A 14234-nucleotide genomic window follows, 5' to 3' on the forward strand; every position below is an offset into this window, starting at 1 on the left:
TTAGAAGAAATCATACTTTAATACTGTAAACATTCAGATGAACAAACAAGCAAGTAAGTTGCAAAAGTAGTACTACATTTCAGTAACGACCATGTAAATGTCGGGGGTTTTGAAAAGCTCGATGAAATCAAGGTGTGGTGGTCCAGCCCTTGTGTCTGATGAACAAACACACATTTATATCTGCCAACTGCCATCAAAGAAAAGGGAAAGTGTCCTACCCATTCTCACACTGACTTACTCCACTCCACGCCTCCCTACTGCAGTGAGTTTGGCTGCGCTCCTGACAGCTAGCCATATGGCACAGCAATGACAGTGACACCACCACCAGCACTTGGGTGTATTTTTGTCGTTCCCTCTGTTGATAGGCTGAACAGCCCTTATAAGTCTGTACCAAGAACCAGGAAATGGACAGTTGTGTAACAGCTTGTTAGTGCTGCTCTGATAGTGGACATCTGATTGTAAAAATCCATGAAAAAAGTAAAAAGGTTCCTATATAGGCTATTTTTAAATATATGTGTGTCATACACCAAGTGTGAGAAGTTGAGGTGGTGAGTGAACAAGAAAATTGAATCAATCTGGACTATTAAACTACTTCAGAGATAAGCATTATTGGTTATATTTACATGAGAACAAGATCAACACTCCTTTAACAGCACAGTTATAGGCAGTATAAGCAGAGTAACCTTTGTTCTTGTCAACAGAGCTAATGAAAAGTCCTCCATCTCCTCGTCTTAGAACTCCTGAATCAGATAAACCTTTCTATGTACCCCATCACATTGACTACCTTTTTTGTAAATTATTGTTAATATTTCACAAGAGTGAGTTGTATTCCGTCAGGAAGTAGAGAGAGTACAATTCAAACAATGACCATCATCAGGCAATATTCAACACAATGAACGTTTGAGTGAAACATTTTTGACCCATCTGACATAAGTCAACTCTGACCATCACAGGATATTGTAGTTCCCACCAATTAACACCAACTGTCGAACTATTGATGTTGTCTCAAGGGGAAAATATATGTTCTTGCAACTGAATTCTAGAGACCAACGTGCACACTCTTCCCTCAACCTAACACCGGCATACTTCTGATTACACTAATTATAACTCATTATTTGGCAGGAACATGTTGCACAAGTGAGCGCTTAAGAAACTGTTCAGAACAAAAAGCTCACACTTCATTAGGATTGGCATTATCCATTTCTGATTAATAAATGTTTGACGCACGTTGGCCTATTTATTGGTAATCTCCTTACTACACTGATGAGGACGGATGTGTCTGAACCCTAACCTAACCTCACACTGTAAGTGTATGCACTTGCAAGTCTACCATTGTATCAAGTCATGTGATTATGTGTCGCAAACTATTCAACTAAATAGTAGGTTACGCTTAGTCAATGTAGTTACTTTCCCGGTAGAAAATTTGAAAATTAGACAATAAAATCCACATATGACCCACGATAAAATATTTACGAATTGAAACTTTAGTCAGAAAGCGTAACTGCATACCAGAAACCCAACCCCAGCACGCCCTTAATTGTGAATTAAAATTTAATAGACTTTTCTTTCATTGAAACTGATCGCAAGACTTCGTTGAAAGGATACCTACGTGTTCTCAAGAAAAAGCGGTCAAGATTATGTGGCACATAAAAGATAAAGCACCTTCATTGCATTTCAAGATTGTCAATCAGGCGTGATTGACTGCACGCTCAAGTGAAGTGCAGTTTAGCAAGTGAACTTACTTATCTTCAGATGCCAGTTCAAACTTCAGTGACAGCGGTTTTGAGCAATTCCATGTCCGTCCGTACCGTCCGTGCTTCAATCTTTAACTAGTATTGCATTTACTAAACCCGCAAAGCTCGAAATAGGTTTGTATTTCCCTCTAAACTTCCAAATGAAGCCTTATAGTTTGCGCGCGGAAGGTCTGGTGCCTCTCATACTTGTTCATATTATCTTCAAGGCGGCGCTTGGGCGATATGACGTCCAATGGGAAGTTTGTCGATAAACTTGGAACGCAGACCTGTTGGCCAATCCCCGGATTAATTGTAAGCAACGTTTCCTTACGCACTCAGGCTTCCCAACAAACAAACAAACAATAACAGCAACACGGCATAGGAAATAGCCTAAGATCCGGCCCAGTTATTTTATTTCAAAATCAATAATATATTCCAGTTAACCACGTATTAAAAATATGTAAAAAAAATAATAAGAATAAAAATAAGACAAGTCAATAGCTCTACGTCGTTTATTTAATTTCAAGCATTATGAACGATCCATAAGAGTGTTTAGTCTTGTACCTCCCAAACTTCAGCTAGTCACAAAGTCCCTTATTTTTATCTGGATATAGTCAAGAGTGTCAGACAGGCACCCACTATGGGTTACTAGGCTACTACAGGAAGAATACTCATATATTCTCAAAACGGTATATGCAGTAACTTTGTCTTCACCATTTATTTAGGTAATCTCTTCTCATCTCCAATACTATTTCTCAATGTTGGAAAAAATGAAAAAAAATAAAAAAAATAGATAGATAAACAAAACGTTCCCCCATATTCTCAAATATCAAGCATCTCTATGATGCAACAGCACCATCTACTGGTGGTAGGATTCTAAAACTCAAAAGTTGGGTCCTTCGAGGAAAGGAGAGGCTATTCATCATCATCATCATCATTATCACCTCCACCATGATGATTGACTTTGTCCTCAGTAGTCTATTCCCGTTCAGCAAAAGGCTTCTGGTTACTGAAATTTAATTTCGTGTTTTCCCTCATAAAGATTCAGTGAACTGAGTTCCAAAAATACATCATTTGATAAAGATCATTAATGTTATCATTATGACAAAAAATGTACTAGGCATATAGAAAGTTAGTGGATATGTTTTGGAATAAAGAAATGAATAAACAATTACAAATGTAATGTCATTGACTGAAGTTATACATCTTGATGGTAGACCAAACCTTGTTCCCAGTCCTTTCATGAGCTGCCCCTTTGTCGCCCTTTAGAGAAGGGGTTTAATGTTATGGGTAGTAGTGTGCTTGACATCATTAACAAATCATGGATCTCGGGAGTTGTACCTTCACTTTTTTTAACATGCAGTGGTGCAACTGTTGCTAAAGAAGCCTTACCTGGATCCTGATTCCCCCTCCAATTTCAGATATATCTTTAAGCTCCCATTTGTATGGAAAATACTTGAAAAGGCAGTTTTAATCATTTGCAAAGAGTTTTGAATGAGAATGGGATCCTGTGATGCACAACACTGAGTCAGCTTATTATAAGGGCGTTTCAGGTTTGGTTCTCATAGATCGGACTGGCACTTTCGACACTGTGGACCATGCAGTATTGCTTGAGCAGTTGGAGCATTGTATTGGGGTAAAAGGGAAAAGACTTTGTAAGTGCTTAATTTTACCAGCTGAGAATAATTGCTAAAATGAAAAATTCCCTGGGTTTTAACTTTGTGCTTAGTCAGTCGGAAGTTACTGTATGGCAATGATGTACGGCACTGTGGCACGGTGGCTCAGTTGCTTGCACTGCTTGCACTGCTGCCTCACAGCAAGAAGGTCATGCGTTCGATTCCCGCATGGGGCGCTGTTGGCTCTGGGGGGCAGGTCCTCCCCAGAGTGCACAGTGCTCAGGTGGGCTATCTCCCGGGCCTTTCTGTGTGGAGTTTGCATGTTCTCCCCGTGTTCACAAGGGGTTTCCTCCACTAAGAACCCCAACAGAAAAAACATGCAAAATAACCGAACACATGTCCATCCCTGACCAAAGATGGACAGTTCACTTCACTTGGTCCCCGGGCGCTACAAGCTGCCCACTGCTCCTGGGGGGTCCTGGAGGAAGGATGGTCCAGGATGGGAAAAATGCAGAAAATAAATTCACCGCGACCTCAGGCCTACCTGCGTGTGTGTGTGTGTGTGTGTGTCTTGTGTCGCCTCCATATATGCACGTGTGTGTTCCAGTGTGTCGTGTGTGCCATTAAAAACCTGACAAAGGTCTTAATTATTAATTATTATTATGTTGTTAGATCCAATCGCTATAACCCCAAATATTTTAAGCCTAGCCCCATGTATTCTAAAAATGGAGGTGTTCATATCAAAACAACAGACAGACTGTGTAACATATTGGAACTCATTGTCCGAAGGAGAAGGGAGTAATGAAGTGCACTGTGGGAGAACACACAAGGTTGGAAGATGCTCACACCCAGATGAAAAGCTCAGGTTTTTAAAAAACTTGGCTAGGGTCAAGAAAAGTCAAGGTAACTCATTGTCGATCAGCATAGGTATGCACATTGGGTACTGGGTACATTTACTGATGTATCTTTATATTAACCCAAGCTTACACAGCCCTTTCTAATTTAATTAAATGTCAAATAGATTTACTTTATTATATGACCATACGAAACAGTATTGCCAAATCAAACTTGAATAACAAAACACATACAGTACATATAGGCTTTATAGGGATATAGGGATGTCACACATGTAATTTAAATATCTACCTATAAATATCTATCTATATACCTTCCCAACCTACCAATGGCAACCAAAAAAAATAAGTCTCAGGCAAATTTGACTTAGCCACTGATCTTTTCAATAGCTGGAAGCGCCCCTGCTGTACAATCAAGTTCACTTTTATTTTCACTTCTATTATCCATTTTTCTGATTTTATGTATGTATTTATTTTTCTCTTATCCATTCTGTTTTTATTTGTTAGATTTTGCCTGTTTATGTTGATTTTTATTTGTCTTAGCCCTTTTCTTTTTACTTACATAAAGAATAGAAGTGGGATCTAGCACCACCCTGTGGAAGAGAAGAAGATGACCACTTCAGGAGACATCAAGGACCTAGTCACCCAGCTGCAGCAGGGGTGTGGCCAAAAGACAATATTCCAAGAAGCCTAATGGGGCTGGACCTGGCCATGTCCCTGCCATGGGAGCAGCATGAAGAAGCAGCCGAAGGAGCCACCACACCCCACCCAGGACGACGAGAGAGAAACTGGACGCCACTGCTGCTCTAGGGTCCAGGCATGCCATTGAACCCGCGGTGGAAGAAGGAGAGCTGCAACATCGGCATCTGGCTCAAAGATGGTGGTGCCCAGGAGCTGTAGAAGCCATTAAAATGCCGAAGTATGACAGCAAGTCAGACTGGTAGGCTTTCTGTGCCGAATTTAAACTGCTAGGCCGGGCGAACCCTTGGTTGGATGACCAGAAAGCCCTTCAACTTGCTCTTTGTTTGACGGGCGGTGCACTGTTGTGTTGCTCTTGGATCCTATTGAGAGGGCTGATTACAGCGCCTTAACCAGGGCACAAGGGCGGCACTTTGGACAATGTTTTCGATAAGAGCTCCTGTGGTCTGATCTGTATGGTTGAGCTGCTCCGGACCCTGGCCAATGGCATTGATAGTCTGATGAGACGGGCATATGCACACATGTCCTCCACTGTTTACTGTCCACTGTCTGCACCCAAAGAAATGTCACCTGTTCCAGCGACAGACAAGCGTCCCTTTGCCATGTGGTTGGCACGGCAGGGGTGTCTACGGATCCAGCGAAAGTGGTAGCAGTGAGAGACTGGTCATTCCCCATAACGTCAGAGAACCGTTGAGCTTCCAGGTGCTGGCATTATATCGCCAGTGCTTTGTCAGGGACTTTGCCACCATAGCCAGCCCGCAGCTGTTCCAGTGGAGTTAAGATTGCACTGCTGCCTTCAGTTCGGTGCAGTGCTGAGGGGGAACATGGTGAACGGGTGATCCCCTACTTCAGTTGCTGACCCAGCCGAACAGAGGGAAACTACTGTGTTACTCGTCAAGAGCTGCTGGATGTTATCCTGGGAATTCGCTACTTCAGAGCCTACTTATTTGGAAGATGGTTCCTCCTGCACACTGATCTCACCTAACTGCTCAACTTCAAAGAGCTGGAGGGGCAGCTGGCTCGGTGGGTCGAGACTCTGCAAGACTTCGACTTCAAGATTCGCCAACGAGCTGTCCGCCTTCATGCCAATTCAGACACTCTGTCTTGAGTCCTGCAGCTTCTGGTGCCTCTCCACCTGTGCTCCCGGGTTCTTCTGCTGATGGTTCAGTGGGGGCATGCCACTTTGGAATCTTCAAGGCGCCTCATCGACTCCGGTCCTGCTTTTACTGGCCAGGCTGTCGACGCGATGTGGAGCTCTACGTCTATGCACGGCCAAAAAGGGACTGACCCAGCGCCCCACTGCAGTAGTATCAGGCGGGTTCACCTATGAACCGCACGGCAACCCAGCTCACCATTCTGACTCGCCGGCGGCAGCAAGCTTGGGACCTGCATCTGCCCCTGGTTCTATGGGCATACCGGATAGTAGTCGAGGAGTCAACAAAGTGCACCCCTGCAACCCTTATGTTTGGACATGAGTTCCGAATGCCAGTGGACTTACTGTTCAGTCCCCCTCCAGAACTAGAAGTGAGGTGCGAGCCTGGGCTAGATTATACAGAGAATAGTGCGCTAGCTTCTTCTTTAGCTAGCAGATAAGTTAAGTTGTTGCGAGAGGTGGCGCCATAAAGCATTACGTAATTGTCGTAAGAGGTTTTGCGCCCTGTCAGATTGGTAGAGCGTACCATGGCATGCTGTGGCAGGGGCACAGGCGCTATTCTCCGTGTTACAAGTCAGTGTACCACCAAAATTATTTTGAAGCTATTATTTTAAGGTTAAATTATTACATAATGTGGCTTTAATGTATAGCGACGTGATCTGCAGTAGTCCACTGGGACAGACTGCACCCTACCGGCCCCTGGCTCACTCACACCGGGACAGAGAGACTGGGAGTGTGCCGCCTTCCCCCGTTCCTTCACCACGACCAACAGAGGCGCTCCAGCGGCGCTCTTAGTATAATAGACAACTTACCCAGCACTTGAGGGACTTTGTATTAAATGCCTTTGCATTTATGTATAGCGTGCAGGGTGCACTTTGTGTTTCCCTCTTTGTATATAGTTCGCCCATAATGGTAGTGGAAGTGATTGATGTTAGAATTTGTGTTAAGTGTTCCTTTTTAGAATGTATTCGTGTTGCCCGGCCTGTGTTAATGTCAGTGTGTATTTCTACCGTTTTAGTCAGTGTGTTATGTGTAATGCCCGGTTTAGGTTTCCTCGTGTATTAACACCTTTGACTACCCTTGCCCTATGTGCTGTGTCTGCATCTGAGATCCCTGTCATCCAGACCACTACAGCATTATTCCCTGAATGTTCATTGGCGACGTAACAATATCCGGCAAAGACGCAAAAACAAAGTCTGCTTCTTGATCGTCATTTTTTCCTCGTCTATGTCTTTTTTTATATGATTAGATAATATGTTATTTGGTCTTCCACTGCAAGTCACATTAATTGCTTTTGTATGTCCTACAGCCAATACTTTAGATACATTAAACGTTCTATGTTTTTAGTCATTATGGTCTTTTTAATCTCTTATTCTATCATTTTAATCTGGTTTATTTATTTTGTAAATTGATCCACCTCGACTGGAAATGACTTTGGTAGAACCCCTGTTGTTTTTAAATATGCTATATAAATACATGTGACATGACTTAACTAGTAGAGAGACTGAAAAAAGGCTAATTGTGTGGATGGTCATCAAATATAAAGCCAAGTAGCCTACTTTGAGGCATCGCACCGCTTTATTAATTCTTCTTCCGGATTTTTTTTCTATAGCCGGTTCGCATAGTTTCTAAATAAACGGTGAAGGAGGACCTCCGACGTAAACTTCGTTGTAGTCTAGATTTGTCTCGTCGCTGCGATGCTCAAGTTTGTAACACTCTATGTCTGGCTACATTTTTTCAATGGCGTTGCAAGTCGTACGGCTCCTTACACTAAAAACGACATGAAGACCCTTGATGTGAATCTGGCTCGGGGACACATTACCTTGAACGACATGTTCAGAGAGGTGGAAAAACTGATGGAGGATACGCAGCATAAACTGGAGGAAGCCGTGCAGCAGGTAACCAAGAGAGAACCGCTTCGGATGGCGAATTCGGAACACTTTCAAAGTGTTTCATTGAAGTCTAATCAAATGTATTATATTGGAAGGAGTAACATGAGCCTTACATTTACGTTTTGGTGAAAGTAAATGATAATTTAGTAGCCAAAGTGTTTTTCATCATGTCTATATCTTTCGACATTTTAACTTCTTCATGAACTAGGCCTAATTTATGAGACTGTTTCTTGCAGATGAACAATGAAAGTGCTAAATCTCTATCTTATGCACACGACCTGCTTCCAAATTATCATAATTTGACAAGTTCCGAGGACGTGCTGGAAGGTCAAGCCGTTCACATAGTTGAACAGATCATTAAGGTATGCCACAACGCTTTTCCACAGCTTTATTGCCTTGCTTTATAATATAGTTGAGTTTCATGTTTTCACGGACTGTTAATTCAGTGTTTTTATCATGTTGGGTAGGAAATACTGTATATGCATTGAACCTCTCTGCAGATTATTGGATACCATGTTTGATGACCGTAAATTAAGTTTCAGTGAGGCTTTGACTATTTCTAAAAATGGTCCACCAAACAATCAGTTGGAACACAGACAACCCATTTTGTTGTCCCTCTTAACAACGAATAGATAGACTTTCTTTTCTTAGAGGTGTTGACAAGGAATATAAAAATTCTACAGCCATGTGAAGAACCTGCTCACAAATCTATGAGTTTATGTGATGTGTCCGTTAGATGTGTAGTACTCCACTTTATATGCTGTTGGTGTGTATGATCCTAAAGCATCTGTGCTTCTGTCATCAGGAAACGGACAATACGACAGGAGAGATTCATCTGATCCAAAGCAGTGACAGGTGGAATGAAGTTGACCATGTGAGTGACTGAGTTACTGTGGACTGGTGAAATTGATTTGACTAGTTAGGTTAAACTTTGGTATCTAAGTGAACTTGGCCATCAATGAATCCTATGAAGAGTGATTTCTTCAGTAAGAAAGGCGAGTCCCTAACCAGGGAGTTCTATGCAATAAAAAGGAAAGAATATGTTCATTGCATTGAGTTTGTGGTGCAGACAGGATGCACCATGATGAGTCATATGATGGGCAGAAGAGGGTAATTATTCATTGAGTTTTTTGGAACAGGACTCCTCTTGTTTTACCATCTGAGATAAACAGGATGAAGGGAATACGTGCCAGTCACATATTTGGTCTAGAGAGATACCTCCTCTGGAACTTTGTCTGTGGACCACTCATTTAGGAAATGTCCTATAATATACATACATTTGGGCTGAACAGTTTGTTTTCATTATGTGTATTCACAGTTGCTCTGAGACTATTTTACTTGGCTATGTAGATTGTTTTCTACACTGAAAGCATTTCATTTGCTCAATCATTTTCGACAAACAGAAAACTGCAAAAAACGTCCTTACCGCTTTTAAAGACTGTGCACACTTGAGAGACTGAAGAAAAGGCTTATTGCTCTTGTGTGCAGTGCAGTGCACGTCTATTCTAACTGTAATTACTTACTCCATGTAAGGCATCTAACCCAAAGCTTTATTATGCTGTCAATACACACAAGGGCCCCAGTATTTTCCACAGACTGAACTGCCATTAGTTATTTTATAGCTGACTTGGGCGCTTTTCCCTCAGGAAACTCCACACGCTGTGCTTGTAACATTAGAAAACCTGGAAAGAATGCATGGAAAGTGGTCTGTTGTGAATTTGACCGTAAATGGCTCGTAGAATCATTATTTGGTAGTTGTGTTAGTTGCATAGTTCACGTTGCTACTGTGCTGGAGGATGCATTCAAAATCTCAGTTGTTGTGTAGCAAAAAGTATGGCCTCATTTCAGAAACCAGCGCTGTGTTCGGTGCCCAAGTTGCCCACATATGTTGAGCGTATGGTGCAAGTTTATGGTTTCAGCTCATTTAAAAAATGGACTCGTGTGGGATAATGTTCTTTTTTTTATGTCAGCTGGGTTTCCCAAGACGCTGCAACTTGCATTTTGATGTGAATTTGCCTTACAGACACAAAGACCTCCCTAGAGAACAACTGCTCGACCAGAATAACTTTCAGACAGAGGGAGGGGTTTCTGACAAACGACAACATGTTTTGTTTTGAGGACAGGAAGCTGGCTGGCTTTGAGAAGTGAGCGGGAAGAAGGGAAAACTTTTGCCCGAATGGAGTTGATCTGGGTGAGTCATTAGAGATGACTCAGCCACGTCAGTCTGGTCTGGTCTGGGCTGGGCTGTGTGCAGGCAGGAGGGGCTCGGGCAGCTCTCTGATCTGGTCTCTACATAAAACATTGCTGCTTGAGTACTTAAGGAATTAAAATGGGTGCACACACACACACACACACACACACATTTGATTTAGCTCTGTAATCAGGCCCTTAAGAACTAGTGATATTAGCCAGTGTAGATGGTGCTGCATTAGTTTTATAGCTGCAGTGTGACATGTTTAGGGGGAGGGGGCATGCTTTGGCAGTTTGTCAGAAGTCCGCACTTTACTTTCCTCGTCCCCCAAATCACCATGGGCCAAAATAAGGGCTTTGGTTTTCACCCTTTTCTTCTTTTATCTGTTGTACTTTTTTGTCTGATCAAGAAGATAAGCACTGCACAAACTTTACATTACATGTGATTTCTAGCTTTAGGAAGTGCTAAGATTATTTTTTTGTTTGTTTGACTACTGCTGGGTTATTCTAGAGGGAAAGTATTTTCAAAACACGGTTGAATTTGTTTGTTTACTATCAATAAGGAGTTGAGCTAATTGGATTATTTCGGAGATATTTTCACTGATCCTAATGCTTTTTCCCAGTTTTTCTATTTTTCATCTGATATGTCGGTTACAAACCACCACGGGTAGAATAACACGCCTAGCTGATGGAATCTAGGGGAAAGCTTGTGTTCAGCAATGTTCTGACATACTTCTTTACCAGAAAGAAACATGGATCTAAAAAGACCATTATGTTCTACTTGGTCACAGATTTGCCACAATCTGTCTTTCCAAGCATGCACTTATTTAAGCAAATTAAAATGTTGTATTGTGAAGTGCCTTAAAGATATTTTTCTTTTGGGATTTATATCACTCATAGAAATTTACATGGCAATTCATCATATTTTATGTTGGCATTGAATTTCATTTGGATTTATATGGCATGGTGCTCAACAATGTTTCAAACGACCGGCCATTATTTACCACAGGAGTGCTTGATCGATGAAGACTGTGCAGACGGCAGCTACTGCCTGTACCAGATACGGACCTCCAAATGCATCCCCTGCAAGGCCACCGATGCTGTAAGTGGACTTAACACAATGTACCCAACACGTAGGAATAAGAACCCCAATGATTTGATGGAATATTAGGTGTCCTGGGTCAATGGCCTTTTGGCTTAATGTGAACTCATCCCTGACAGACCTGCGAAAAGGACGAGGAGTGCTGTGCAGGCCAACTGTGTGTGTGGGGAAGTTGCTCGGGGGAAGGCAAAAGAGGACAGTCAGGCAGCATCTGCCAGTACCAGAGCGACTGCAGCCCAGAGCACTGCTGTGCCTTTCAGAAGGGTAAGGCCTTGAAGACAGACAATAATCTCAATAAAGTATTTTATTTTATTTTTTTAAAAGGAAGTACGTTTAAAAGGAGTAAAAGAAAGTGTGTCGTCTCGAGAGTCAAAGAAAGTTTGTCGTCTTATGTTTGCAAAGTTGAACTAGGAAGGCCTCCTCGGGGACTACACAATGGAGGCCTGATATTTATTTATATTTAATTCCTCTTATTCCACACTGCATTCTCTCTCACCAAAGTGAATATTTCATGTCTTGACATGCTGATGCGAATGTGGTCACATCAATTTTGCCGTTAGCTGCAAAGACTAGCGCTTTCACAAAAGCCACAACCAGCCATTACCAGTCTGGAAACTTTCCACCGCCCTCCCCTCGCCCCGCTCCTTTTTGCTGCAGAGCTGCTCTTTCCAGTGTGCACCCCACGACCCCAGGAGCACCAGACTTGCTACAGCCACCCCAACCTCCTGATGGACATGCTGCTGTGGGACGTGGAAGGCCCAAGGGAACACTGCCCCTGTGCTGGGGGCCTTGAGTGTCAGCCCCTCAGGTAAGCATGTTTTGTGAATTAAAAAGGTACAGTCTGCAAATTCAATACACTTATTGTCTGAATTTTCCTCTAGCTGCCTGTGAGGTATGTCCCACCACAACCCTAAAAAATGCTTTGGACTGAGCCATAAACAATTCCAGCCAATCAACATGTTGCTGCAGGAGCACAAAAGGGAGGGTTGTAATTTGATTGGCTGTCGAGCTCAAGTTTCAACAACCTTTTGCCAGAATCACAGACTGAATGTTTAACATTGCTAAGGCTTTCCCCCTTTCAGTACATCCACATTAACAGCACAATACTGAACCACCCCAAGCCTTCAGGTGCATGGTCACTGGGTTAGAGCATATGTGTGTGTTCATACGTCGTGGCCAGACATGAAAACTGTTGTAAGTTCACACTGGCTGTTCTGTTCTGTTGCAGACGTGGATCCCTCTGCCTGGACGCCAGAGGCTCATCTGGTGAGGATGATAGCCCACATCCAGACTTTATGTAAAACATGAGTGGTTTCCTCAACTTAAGTCTGAATTGACTTTTCTGGCTCTAAATGTGTCTTGACTCTACACTAAGATTCCTCAGAGCACAAAGCAGTTGGAGGACAACAGCACATTTACTACCAATATGAGCATGGAGGTCTTCCATTTTTGTACCAAGTATTTCTGTTGTGATAAACATGTTGGCAATAACCCTTGTTTCTCTGTTGAAAAACAACTGTACTTATTATAATAAAATTCAATGACTCTTGTATTCATGTGAGGCATTGTAAAGTATCATTAAAGTACAAGTAAAGTTTGTATATCAAACACATCATATTTAAATCAAGCATATCTTTTTTTTTTTTTTTGCAAAGATGGCTAAATTAAAAACTTCTAAAAGGTTCTTGACTACTTGGTGTTTGTCAGAAAGGTATTTAGATTGTCAAGGCAACAGCACAGAGTGAATAGAAATAGTCTGGCATACCTGCTGTGAAAGGCATTTAGATGTGAAAGAAGCAGTCATTGTCGCTTATATAATGAAATACTCAGTAGATGGCAGTATTCAACATACTTTCCCCCATTCCTTTTTTTAAGCAGAGCAAACTAATGGCTTTTGTATTTACAATTTTAAAAAGACCTTGTCAAACATTCTTTACCAAGTTCAGTAAAGCAGCTAATACAGAGGACAGATTATATAAACAAATCTAACAGAAAAGTGAATAAACAAAAAAAGAGATACATTGTGTTTCATGATTTAACATTATTTATTTATTTGGTTTACAAACAAAAGGCACCCATTGATTTTTTTAGATGACAGACTTGCGAGAAAATGTATAGGAGCATGATCGGGAGTGTAAACACCTCAATTGGATTTTTCGATTTGGGATGTGCGATTTCACTTCATGGTATTGGGAGTTGGTTGGGGTTGACTACAAAATAATTACAACACAAATGAGAAAATAGGTCCAATGACTGCAAGGGGTCTCCCAACACGCAAAAAAAAAAAAACACCGTGATTAACAGAGTTGTGCAATGCTGTCTGAAATGGCAGACGTGACCCTATAACAAGGCTCCCTTGTTGCTCAAAGATGCGCTCATCACATTATGGAGAGACGGAAAGAGAAAGAAATCCTGTACATGGCTGAGATAACCCTGAATACACCAATCAGTGTTTAACATTTTTTAACCACCATAATTCCGATTAAGCGACACTCATCCTGAAAACTAAACCAAACACAAGGGAATGATCGAAAAGTACATGAAGGCAAGCATCCCTTTCAAATGGTGGTCCTCGGGGGGGAAAAAGACAAGTCATCACAATTACCACAAGTCATTGGATCAGTGTGTCCCGACTCCACAAGCGCTCCGGATACACGTTAGGCCCACACACAGGAGTGAATCCACAACTTCTAGTACACTGTGCAAAGAGTCAGGCTGGAGCGACTTACATTCAGACAATGTCAATACAGTAAGAGGAGAAACCATCAGAATAAACTGGTACGATACGATACGAGACATAACCAAAGGTGTGATGGCTTTGGTTTAAATTTGATCATCTTGTGACCAGATGAAGAAGACAAAACTAAAAAGACAACCGTTCTGAGTTACAAATCCATCTGGGAATTTCGCTCCCAAAGACCCAAAAGGGGCCAATCTGTTTCCACACGCCTTTCTGTTTTGTCTTCCTTTCTCAAATGCAAATAACCACTCCATA

The 14234-nt window shown here is 42.0% G+C and overlaps 2 protein-coding genes across 3 annotated transcripts in view; one reads left to right on the forward strand and one right to left on the reverse strand.

Annotated features, from left to right (window-relative positions):
* Positions 1-1990, reverse strand: part of mical2b (microtubule associated monooxygenase, calponin and LIM domain containing 2b) — a 48843-nt gene extending 46853 nt beyond the window's left edge. The window contains exon 1 of one of the 2 annotated variants that reach the window (XM_031565313.2): positions 1743-1990. The gene's annotated coding sequence lies outside the window, so the exon portion shown is untranslated. Of the gene's footprint in view, positions 1-218; positions 1696-1742 lie in introns of those variants that run through there. The other variant, XM_031565315.2, reaches the window with a different exon arrangement.
* A 5637-nt stretch (positions 1991-7627) lies between these two features.
* dkk3b (dickkopf WNT signaling pathway inhibitor 3b) lies at positions 7628-12922 on the forward strand. Its single transcript, XM_012839064.3, has 7 exons — positions 7628-7953; positions 8184-8309; positions 8753-8821; positions 11147-11239; positions 11359-11503; positions 11897-12047; positions 12468-12922. Exons 1-7 carry the CDS (start codon positions 7753-7755, stop codon positions 12538-12540), a joined length of 858 nt encoding a protein of 285 aa, XP_012694518.2. The 5' UTR covers positions 7628-7752; the 3' UTR covers positions 12541-12922.
* The last annotated feature ends 1312 nt before the right edge of the window (positions 12923-14234 follow it).

Source organism: Clupea harengus, chromosome 3, assembly GCF_900700415.2.
Source record: "Clupea harengus chromosome 3, Ch_v2.0.2, whole genome shotgun sequence".
Classification (NCBI taxonomy): domain Eukaryota; kingdom Metazoa; phylum Chordata; class Actinopteri; order Clupeiformes; family Clupeidae; genus Clupea; species Clupea harengus.